General features: G+C 48.2%; 1 protein-coding gene across 1 annotated transcript; it reads left to right on the top strand.

Annotated features, from left to right (window-relative positions):
- Positions 1–10,892: 10,892 nt before the first annotated feature.
- Positions 10,893–12,049, top strand: GPR119 (G protein-coupled receptor 119). Its single transcript, XM_025852484.2, has one exon. The coding sequence runs from the start codon at positions 11,039–11,041 to the stop codon at positions 12,047–12,049; it is 1,011 nt and encodes a 336-aa protein (XP_025708269.1). The 5' UTR covers positions 10,893–11,038.

A 12,049-nucleotide genomic window follows, 5' to 3' on the forward strand; every position in this document is an offset into this window, starting at 1 on the left:
CTTGCAGATGAGGAAATTGGGGCGCAGAGAGGTCATTTGCCCTGTCACACAGCTGGTCAATGGTAAAGCCAGGATTTGAGTCCAGGTGGTATGGCTCCAACGTCTGCACCCTTAGCCACTATGCACAGGCTAAGTGGGGTTAAGAGGAACAGATCAGGCAGGGACATGTTGGGTATCAACTTTAGATTTGATTCAATGTGAGGTGAGAAGCCAACAAAGGATTCTGGTCTGGCTTACAATTTAGCAGGATGACCTTGGCTGCAAACTGTGGGTTGGAGAGAGTGCCTAAGGTAGAGTCAGGGAGACTAGGAAGCTTTGCAATAATTCAGGCAGGAGATGATGGTGGTTTGCCTCAGGGAGCAGCTAAGGAGAGGGTGGCCCATGTTGGTATTTTTTAAACTAAAAAATATATTTAAAAAAATAAAGAACACACATGACATCAACAGAAAGGTATATTATGTTTATGAGTGCTCGGGTGCTGGGTTAGATGCTGAGGATACTACAGTAAGCAAGATCACAAGACCCAGTCCCTGCCCTTGAACAGCTCACAAAGTTGCCAGACAGTTGTATATGTGAATAAACATAATACAAAGAGATGAGGGTCAAAATGAAGGTGTGAGTGAAATGTCACTGGAACCAGTTGAGGAATCAATTAATTCTGACTACTGGGGGTCAGAGGGTGGTGGGGGTGGAAAGCAAGTGTCAGGGAAAGCTACAGTGCAGCAGGGGACAGTTGAAAAGCAGGGAGGAGGACTGGGGTGGGAGAAAACAGATGGATTTGGTTGGCAAATTGTTGAGTTTAAAGCACCCAAGGAGCCAACAAAGGGGACCAAGGAGGAGGAGGACAGATAAAGATGAAGCAGCAGGAGAAAGTAGGATTCAAGAAGAGAGCAAAAAGGGCCACCTGGGTGGCTCAGTCGTTAAGTGTCTGCCTTCGGCTCAGGTCATGGTCCCAGGGTCCTGGGATCGAGCCCCACATCGGGCCCCCTGTTCGGCGGGAAGCCTGCTTCTCCCTCTCCCACTCCCCCTGCTTGTGTTCCCTCTCTCCCTGTGTCTCCCTCTCTCTCTGTCAAATGAATGAATAAAATCTTAAAAAAAAAAAAAAAAGAAGAGAGCAAAAGGTCATCAGTGCTATCAAACACCACATAAAAGTTCTCGTGGTAGAAGCACCTCTAAGTTTTCAGTGTTTCTGCCTACTTATTTTAATTGGTCCAAAACAATGTCTGGTCCTTAATTATAGGTTGTCTGGAGGAATAGAGAATAAGAAATGATGGGTTGTGTTAATAGCATCTTACCATCTCTTCTGGGGATATTAACCTGAATCCATACATGGGCTTCAGTGAGTCTATAAGGTCCCTGCTTTGTTGGTATGATGTCTATGTTACATGAACATGTGCATTTTTAAGGAGAAGGTCCATAGCTTCTAACAGACTCCAAAATGGTTCCGTGGTTGGGAAAACAATAGCTAAGGACCACTGCCTTAGAGCATCTAAGCATTATCTGTGAATATCGTCATGTGCAGATAATTCAGAGCACTTTGCAAAGCTTAGCAAGAACTGTTGCAGGAGAACTGGCATGAGCTATGTGAGTCAGATATTGACCAATTGGAAGCACACCACACCCCCGCTGGCTCCCCCAAGGCTCAGCACAGCTGCTTGCTGCCAACAATCTGACTCTTAGGTATAATCTTGAGGAGCTGGACAGAGAATCCCAAAATCTTGAGGAAGAGGAGACCAAATCACTTCCAGGGGTGAACATGCCTTCTAGAAGATACACGGCAGATGTCCTTTTATCACCTGCTTGTCGTTGTTCAACTTTTCTCCAGTGCCCAGGCCAAAGCAGTAGCTTTCCAAACCTCAAGCAACACAAATTTCAGAAGTGGCTAAGAATTCTGACGAACTGACTTTAAAAACAGAATCCGGTTTCTAAAGAAGAAATTGCTGGGGCAGTAGATGGCTCTGATTCAAGTGGAGCCCACCTGTAATCACAAATTTTCTCTCAATTCATGATGTGAAGTCCCCATTGACATACAGGCCTAAGGACCATGCGAGCAGAATTGAACTGAATGGGATCATCGGACCGGGTGGGATGAGGAGTAGAGGTGGGCCAATCGGACTGGAGCTGAATAGAAAAGTATTTTTGAGGGATGGCAGGAGCCTGCCTAGAGCAGGAGTTCCTAAAAGGTCTTGGCACTGAAGCAGGTCAATCTCCAAGCCAATGACTAGTGAGTGCCCTACCCTCTAGTCTTCAAAATATTCCTTGCATTACCAGCTTTTATCACCCTCTCCGTGATTCTCACTGTTTTGAGCCAGACTTCTTCTAGGGTGTCCTGTTGCTGAGCCACATCATAGGATAGCATACTGAGACCAAGGGGGAAGAAGCCAGTTAGCAGGGGTGCCAGGTGAAACGCTGATCCAGAGGGTAGGAGACAGTCTGTATATTAGGAAAAGGGGTAGACGGCCACGTGGCAGAGAAGCCAGACAACTGAGACACATGCTTATAGAGACTAGAGCAGATGGGTGATCAGAGGGACAAACTGAGAAGCAGGCAAAGCCCTCAGAGATGAGACACGGGACAGGCCTGTGTCTTGGCTCAAAGCCCAGTGACATTGCAGGCAGGCTGGCTGCATTCCTCTTCTGCACGGTGGACGCTGGCATCTGTCACGAGGCTGGGCACAAGCTTTCAAAGCCAAAGGGTGATGCCACACGGCTTCCACTCTGCCTCTGGTCAGGAACTTACACTTCTGTAACAACATTGCAATTCTGGAGAGACCGGCTGGCATAGTTAGACTCTGAGACTCAGCAGGCCTGGGTTCAAATCCCAGTTCTAGCACATGCTAGCCATGGAACTTCGGGGGATTTAATTAGCTTCGATTAACTTCTATGAGCACTGGTGATAGTATCACCTCACGGGCATATTGTGAGGATTAAATGAGTTCATGCATGGAAAGTGTGTGTGATAAGAGGTATTATTAATATTAATAATAATCTTATTCTCAGATTCCAAATACCTCCGGCCATTGTTACAATCCCTCCCCTGCTTCTGCAACCACCAAATCTTATCCCCAGATCTTCCTCGGTAGGAAGCTGGAAATGGCCGTCTGAGAGCCAGAGGGCTGCAATATAAAACTAGGCTAGAATGGCCCCTTGAGTGCAGTCTTTCTTGAAAAATACCCTGAATAGCCTTCAAGAAAGACTTTCAATGAAAAAAAGCAAGAAATGTTAATTGAATGTATACTTTCTCCCCTCACCCCACCCCCACTGCACAAGCCATGGGAATGAACCAAAAGTATTTGTACCTCATTACCCAACTCCTAATCTGCAGGAGAGGGAAGGCTTTCCATGCTCTAGTCCCAACAATAAAAATAAATAAAAGGAGCAAGAAACTTCTGAGCCCTGGGTGGCAAATGAAAACATCGCTGTACTCGCCGTGCCCCTCTGGCCTGCATGAAGGTATAGCTAAGATGCAAAACAATCAGAGCAACCCAGAAGTGCCTAGAAGGATCTTTTCTTCCTTTCAAAGACCCCTCCTATGTATATAGCTAGATGGGAGCAAAGCTTTCCAAGGATCGCTTTCTTCCTGCAGAGTGCCTGCCCTCTGCTGGGCTTCATGGTCATTGGCATTTGGCACCTCAGTCCAGCAAGCTGCTCTTTCTTGCTAAGTAGAAACAATATAACCAAAACCCAGTTTTTGAACTGTCTTCTCATATTAACCCTTTAGTTCGATGTATGAGTTTCCTATTGCCGATGTAACAAATCACCACAAACCTACTGCTTAAAACAACATGAATTTATTACCTTACAGTTCTTGAGGTCAGGAGTCCAAAATCGGTTTCATGTCAAAGCATCAGCAGGGGGGCACCTGGGTGGCTCAGTGGGTTAAGCATCTGCCTTTGCTCCAGGTCATGATCCCAGGGCCCTGGGATTGAACCTCTTGTGTCGGGCTCCTTGCTCAGCGGGGAGCCTGCTTCTCCTCCCCCTGCCTGCCATTCCCCTCCCCCTGCCTGCCATTCCCCCTGTGTGTGCACTCTCTCTGTGTGTGTGTCAAGTAAATAAATAAAATCTTAGGGGCACCTCGTGGCTCAGGTGGTTAAGCGTCTGCCTTTGGCTTGGGTCATGATCCCAGGGTCCTGGGATCGAGCCCCACATCAGGCTCCTGGCTCAGCGGGGAGCCTGCTTCTCCCTCTCCCTCTGCCTCTCTCCCTGCTCATGCTCTCTCTCTCTCTCTCTCTCTCTCTCTCTCTCTCTCTCTGTATCTCTGTGTCTCAAATGAATAAATAAAAAAAAAATCTTTAAATAAAATCTTTAAAAAAAAAGCATCAGCAGGCCCGGTTCCTTCTGGAGACTCTAGGGGAGACTCTGTCCCCTTGCCTTCTCCAGCTTCTAGAGGCCTCTCGCAATTTTTGGCTTGTGACCCCTTTCTGGCATCACTCCAATCTCTTGCTTCCATCTTCCCCAATATTACTCACTGATCTCCTGCCTTCTTCTTATAAGGACCCTTGGGATTATATCATTGGGCCCACCCAGAAACTCAGGATAATCACCCCATCTCAAGATCCTTACTTAATCACACCGGCAAGTCCCTTTTGCCATGTAAGGCAAGATATTCACAGGTTCCAGGGACTCGGACACAGACATCTTTGGGGGGTCATTCTTCAGCCTACCATACCCAGGCTTCCGCAGCTTGGAGGAGCAAAAAGCTAGTGGACAAAGAGTGATAAGAACTGGATGCCGCTCCCAGCTCTGCAGCCACTTTCTGGCTGGGTAACCTCAGGCAGGTCCCTTGGCCTTTCCAAGCCTCAGCTTCTTCACTTGTAAGCTGGGGAGAATAATACCACCTAGCTCACAAGGTGTCAGACACTTGAATGTATGAAAAGCTCTAAGCATAGTGGTGAGCACAGAGCAGGCACTCCATAAACACGCTGGAAGGGGAAGTTAACATGGGGAAAGACAGGACGAGCATTTAGAAGACTATGACCACAGCGCAGATGAAAGATAATAAAGTACTAGGGGCACCTGGGTGGCTCGGTGGGTTAAGCGTCTGCCTTTGGCTCAGGTCATGATCCCAGGGTCCTGGGATGGAGCCCCGCATCAGGCTCCCTGCTCAGCAGAGAACATGCTTCTTCCTCTCCCTCTGCCCCTCCCCCCACTCATGCTTGCACACTCTCTCTCTGTCAAATAAATAAATAAAATCTTTTTAAAAAAGAAAGACAATAAAATGCTAAATGAGAGAGGCACTAGCCAGAACGGAAAGCAGGAGTGGGAAGATAAATGGAGAGGTATAAGTGAGTCCAGAATCCTATATTTCCTTGGGCTCAGGGTAAAAAATAATCCTCATTTTCCACAATCACTGGGCTTTAGTGACCAAAAAAGAGGGGAGGGTCTTCTACTTAAGTTCAGCTCAAGCACCCGTGAGAAAACCCAAAGCATAGATGTGTCAGCTTGAAGGCCAGAAGTGGTAGGATGGGCAAAGGCACAGAGGCACAAACTGGAAGGAAAGGGGACAACGTGTAGTCTCTATGGTTGATAAGAGCCAAGACAAACTCTCGGTGGCTGTTCCACACAGGTTTCCAACCTGACTGTTTCCAACACCTGCTGCTTATGAGCTATGTGGCCTTGGGCAAATAAGTCAGCCTCTGCATGACTGGGTTTTCCCATCTGTAAAATTGAGGTATTACTAATACCTACCTTATAGAATTTTTGTGATGATAAAAGGAGAAGATGCTGTATATTTAGCACAGTACTCGGCATTTAAAGGCCCCATAAGGGATACCTGGGTGGCTACCTGGGTGGCTCAGTCGGTTGAACGTCCGACTCTTGATTTCAGCTCCGGTCATGATCTCAGCATCATGGGATCGAGCCCTGCATTGGGCTCCACGCTGGGCGCAGAGTCTGCTTGTCCTTGTCCCTCTGCTTCTCCCCCTGCTTTCTCTCTCTCTCTCTCTCTCTCTCTCGTAAATAAATAAAATCTTAAGAAGAAAAATAAAGGTCCGGGGCACCTGGGTGGCTCAGTTGGTTAAGTATCTCTCTGCCTTCGGCTCAGGTCATGATCCCAGGATCATGCTCAGCGGGGAGCCTGCTTCTCCCTCTGCTCCTCCCCCTGCTCATGCTTTCTCTGTCTCTCTCTCAAATAAATAGGAAAAATATTTTTAAAAAATAAAAAATAAAGGTCCCATAAATGTTAGCTTGTATCATGGCTACAAGGAGGCTCAGAAGCCCCAGAAACCTAGGGCAGTTTCCTTAAAGTGCCTCCCACCCCACGAAGAGACTAAAGCCTCAAATACTGATTGATTTCTCCCCTATTTTGCCCTGCCACTTCTCCCAATCCACACACACACCTCCTTCTACAACTACAGCACAGGCAGGTAACAACAATATGAGCAAAACAAATACATTACTATATATATTCATATATAAAATGTGTGTGTGTGTGCCACATACATTTTTGTGTGGTCTGCAAAGGGCCTTGGCAAAGCGGTGCTTGAGCTGGAATGGGGAGGGGTTTGAGGGGTTTTTTCCTTCTGATATTATATGAATACATCCTTGCTGTGAAAATATATAAAAAGTCAGAAGTAGTCAAAGTAAATTGTGACAGTTACTCTCCTCAGTTATTCTCTGTTAACATGCATTTACTGTGATTTCTATGCATTTTTCACGTACACAAAGCTGGGGTTTGGGGCTTTATTTTCCTAAGTGGGTCCAGACTCTACATACTGATGTGTGACTTGATTTATCAATCAACAATATGCCTTGGAGGTCTGTGTCAGGACATATACACCTACCCCATTCTTTTAATACCACTGCATAATATCTAATAGCAATGGAGGTACCAGTCTAGTCATTCACGAAGAGATATTCAATGTCACTGCTGCCTTTGTCCTTGGGCAAGATGCAGCTAAACTATAGAAGCAGATGGCTGGTCTAGACACCACAAGGAATCAGGCATGACTTGTCTTGGATAGCTTCCTAGAGCTCCTCTCCCAGAGGCCCCACTCTGAAGGTGGTCTCTACTGAAGCCTGGCTTCTCCTCCACTCCCATTCCAGGTGAAGCCTCTGGTCCTCGGTCCCATGCCCTCAGGGTGGACAAAGCACCCTATTGCATCCTTGGTGACAACCTGCTATGACCAGCATTTGATGCATTGGTTACAGGATAGTTTGACCAGAGAATAAGCCTTCTCATCCTTTACCTTCCTCCCCTTTGTCAACCCCAGCTTGTTTACCTTGTCAGTGCTCCACTCTAGAGACTCTGAGAACCCTCAGCCTCAGGATCGTGAGGACCAACCACCGACCTTCCAGGAAGGAACCATGTTCTCTGTGGTTTTGATCCCCCAGCCTGGGCACAGCCATAGGACATACGGCTGAGTCCATGTGGTAGTGTGGGAAAGGGGACAGAAAAGCCCAAGGAGGGCACAGAGGTGGGGATAGCTAAGAAGGAAGGGAGGGGGCTAAGGGAGGGAAAAGACTACCAGGGGCCCATCAGATACAGGTTGTATAGAGACTGAAAGCCAACTCAATGGGAATAACAATGTTATGCAGATGTTGTGCACTGCCGCAGGAATTCCCTCTAAGGCCCTCCCGACAGGTGAGCATTCAGGTTCTGCTTGCATACTTCCAATGACAGGGAGTTCACTATTTTCCAAAGCTGCTGAGATTAGTTTAAATCAGCTTGTGGATGCCTGAGAGGACAAGACAGAAAACAAGAGAGTGTTGATGGCTAAAAGAAATAAATGCCTAGGACACGAGCAAAGGAAGATTACACTGAGAAGAGCATCTTTCGGGGATGGAGGGAGAAGACGTGAGCAGCAGAGAAGACTTGGTGTGGTGGGCCGAAAAATGCCCCCCCCAAAGATGTGCCCCCTAATCCCCAGAACCTGTGAATATTTTTTTTTTTGCCTTACCCAGCAAAAGTCACTTTGCAAATGTGATTGAGTTAAGGATCTTGACATGTGGAGGATATCATGGATTACCCAGGTAGACTCAATATAATCAAAAGGGTCCTTAAAAGAGGGAGGCAGGAGGGTCAGAGTCGGAGAAGATGTGACTATGGAAACAAAGGTTGGAGTGAAGTGCCATGAGCCAAGGCAGGCAGGCAGCCTCTAAAAGCTGAAAAAGGTGGGGCGCCTGGGTGGCTCAGTCGTTAAGCATCTGCCTTCGGCTCAGGTCATGATCCCAGGGTCCTGGGATTGAGCCCTGCATTGGGCTCCCTGCTCCGCGGGAAGACTGCTTCTCCCTCTCCCACTCCCCCGGCTTGTGTTCCTGCTCTCGCTGTCTCTCTCTGTCAAATAAATAAATGAAATCTTTAAAAAAATAAATAAAAGCTGAAAAAGGCAAGGAAACTGTTCTCCCCTGGAGCCTCCCAAAGGAATCCAGCCCTGCCAGCACCTTGATTTGAGTCCTGTAAGACCTGTTTTGGACTTCTGACCTCGAGAATGGTAAGATAGTACATTTATACCCAACCTAAGTTTGTAGCGGTTTGTTACAGCAGCAAAAGTTAACTAATATAACCAGGCACCTGAGAGTGGGAGGGAAGAAAGGACAACTTGGATGTGCATACAGATCACCTGGGGATCTTGCTCCAAGGCAGACTCGGCTTCAGTAGGTCTTGGGCAGGGCTTAAGAATCTGCATTTCTCCCAAGCTCACAGGTCATACCAATGCTCCTAATCTGAAACACACCTTGATTAACAAGAGACTAGAAGGCACTCCATAAAAATACCTGTGTAACATTTTACAGTTCATTAAGCCTTTTAATATCCATCATACCTCAGGGGCACCCGGATGGCTCAGTCCATGGAGCATGTGACTCTTGGTCTCAGGGTCGTGAGTTCAAGCCCCACGTTGAGTATTGAGATTACTTACAAATTATCCATCATACCTCATTTTGTCACCCCCGCAACCCTGTGACATCAAAATTATTGTCCCCATGTTACCACATGAGGAAGCCAGAGCTAAGTCAGAGAGGTGAAGTCATTTGTCCAAGTAAAATATCAGAATCTCTTGGTGTACAACCCAAACATCCGTATTTTTGGAACCCCCAAGTAATTCCACAGCACAGCTAAGGTTAAGAAACATTTCACTAGAGTAGTGGTTCTCAAATGGGGTCCCCGAGTCGGCATCAGCATCACCTGGGAACTTGTTAGAAATGCAGATTCTCAGGCCCACCCCAGCCATAAAGAATCCAAAACTCCGAGTGAGGCCCAAGAATCTGGGCACAAACACGCACATCCCCCTTCAGGGGATTCTGGTGCACTCTCCAGTTTGAGAATGGGCTTCAAAAGGACCATCTTGACACCATGCATGTACTCAAGAGCTAGGGAAACAAGAGCACAACCTTCAATCCAGGCATAAAATCAGGCCAGGTACCAAGCAACTGAAGTCAGTTTCCTAACAGGGGTACCAAAGAATAAGAATAAGAACTGTTCTCAGACTGGCAACTGGGATACCGAGCCCCCATGCCATGGCCCTTCTGCTCCTTGTAGAAGAGACATCTGTCAGAGGCCCTCTCAGACTGTCAAAACATCCCGGAATATAATATTTGCCTCCAACACTGTACCTTGCTCTCTGCTCCCTCACTTAAAACACTAACCTTGCCCATTTGTGCTCTCACCTGAACTGAGTAAATACACTTCAAACCACTCTTCTCCCCACCCCTCTCTTCTTGGTATCCGAGAGTAGCAGGCAAAAGGTTAGTTCTAATGTACCCGAACAAATGGATATACGACCTAAACTAGGAGTGACCAACACAGCTGCCTTGCTTGAGCACATCTCCCTTACCTCAGCAACACTGTCACCCTTCAGCCTCACGCTATTCCGCAATGGAAAATGGAAAATTCCACAACCAAACATGAGAACAGATACTTTCCAGAATGCAGCCCACCTCCTCTTCTCATGTCTCAAACCCTGGGTCTACAGGATCAAGAAGGGCAAGGTTGGCAGCCACTACTTATGATCAGAGACATGTTTTCATTGAGTATACCCAACAGACAGCAGCTTTAAAAAAATTTTTTTTTATTTATTTATTTGTCAGAGAGAGAGCACACAAGCAGGGGTAGCTGCAGGCAGAGGAGAAGCAGGCTCCCGGCTGAGCAGAGAGCCCGATGTGGGACTCGATCCTGGGACCCAGGGATCATGACCTGAGCCGAAGGCAGACGCTTAACTGAATGAGCCACCCAGGTGTCCCCAGACAGCAGCTTTAGACAGGGAGTGGGCTCTCTTCTAAACAGAATAACAACCATTAACAATTCTCTCCTTTCATTTTCCTGCCCTTCTGAATCAGCTGAGTTATGAGGGATGAGAATGAGGGGAACAGCACAACCTATTTGAGAGAATTAGAATCCGAGGTGTTAGGAAACAAAAGATAAAAAAAAAACAGCTTAAATGTGTGGTGACTCCCCTTAAGGTATGCTGGGCCCTGAAATTGCCTGCCTGCCCTCACTTCCCACTTCAACTGATGATGATCATCCTGCTGGATTGAAGGCAGTAATAGTAGTGACTGAGAATTCGTTAGTAAGTAAATGCTTCATTAAGCCAAGATTAGCTGTTAAGCTAGTCCTTGAGGCTTAGGAAAAGAAGAAGTGGAAGTTTAATATCAAGCTGTGGAGGAATAAAAAGTGTGATTAGAGTCAAATCTATCTGCTGCCAGACAGGAAACCCGATGAATGCCCCAGTCCCTCCAGAGAAAGTCCTTGAAGCACCCATGAAGGAAGAAAGCCTGGGGAGACAGAGTACATCAGGTACTCGGGAGTTGTCTAGCAACTGGAGTGTTGGAGGGGGAGGGCCTAGCTCGGGGCCCAGGGGGAGGTCCGAACTGGGACTGCCGCCTTCAGAGAGTGGGAGAGGCCAGAGGCTGAGGACTGAGCGAGAGCGGGAGATTCGTGGGGACTGGCAAGATCTCCAGATGGCAAGCTGCCGGCCTGTACTGCCAGTGGCGGCCGGAGCTGTGTTGTGGCTCTGAACTCCGCTCTTTCTCCCCCAGCCCATGACCATTTGAGCTGGAGAGCCGGCATGCCCCGGTAAGTGGAAATCCTGCCACTTCAAGACATGGAGTCATCTTTCCCATTTGGAGCCATCCTTGCTGTCCTGGCCTCCCTCATTATTGCTGTTAATGTGCTAGTGGCCGTGGCTGTGCTGTTGTTGATCCACAAGAATGATGGTGTCGGTCTCTGCTTCACCTTGAACCTGGCTGTGGCTGACACCTTGCTTGGTGTGGCCATCTCTGGCCTAGTCACAGACCAGCTCTCCAGCCCGGCTCGGCCCACACAGAAGACCCTGTGCAGCCTTCGGATGGCATTTGTTACTTCTTCCGCCGCTGCCTCTGTCCTCACGGTCATGCTGATTGCCTTTGACAGGTACCTTGCCATCAAGCAGCCCCTCCGCTACTTCCAGATCATGAATGGGTTCGTGGCTGGGGCCTGCATTGCCGGGCTGTGGTTGGTGTCTTACCTCATTGGCTTCCTCCCACTTGGAGTCCCCATATTCCAGCAGACTACCTACCACGGTACCTGCAGCTTCTTCGCTGTGTTTCACCCACGCTTTGTGCTGACCCTCTCCTGCGTTGGCTTCTTCCCAGCCCTGCTCCTCTTTGTCTTCTTCTACTGCGACATGCTCAAGATTGCCTCCATGCACAGCCAGCAGATCCGAAAGATGGAACAAGCAGGAGCCATGACCGGGGCATACCGGTCTCCACGGACTCCCAGCGACTTCAAGGCTATCCGCACTGTGGCTGTTCTCATTGGGAGCTTCACTCTGTCCTGGACCCCCTTCCTTATCACTGGCATTGTGCAGGTGGCCTGCCAGAAGTGCTACCTCTACCTGGTGCTGGAACGGTACCTGTGGCTGCTCGGTGTGGGCAACTCCCTGCTCAACCCACTCATCTATGCCTATTGGCAGAAGGAGGTGCGGCAGCAGCTCTACCAGATGGCCCTGGGAGTGAAGAAGGGGCTCACCTCGTGCCTCCTCCTTCTCTCAGCCAGGGAGAGGGGCCCCTCAGAGGGGCCCAGGGAAAATTCCTATCCTATTGCCATTATCTCCCACTCACATCTTGATGGCTAA

This window comes from Callorhinus ursinus, unplaced genomic scaffold, assembly GCF_003265705.2.
Source record: "Callorhinus ursinus isolate GAN/ISIS: 27379988/994484 unplaced genomic scaffold, GSC_fseal_2.0 scaffold33, whole genome shotgun sequence".
Classification (NCBI taxonomy): domain Eukaryota; kingdom Metazoa; phylum Chordata; class Mammalia; order Carnivora; family Otariidae; genus Callorhinus; species Callorhinus ursinus.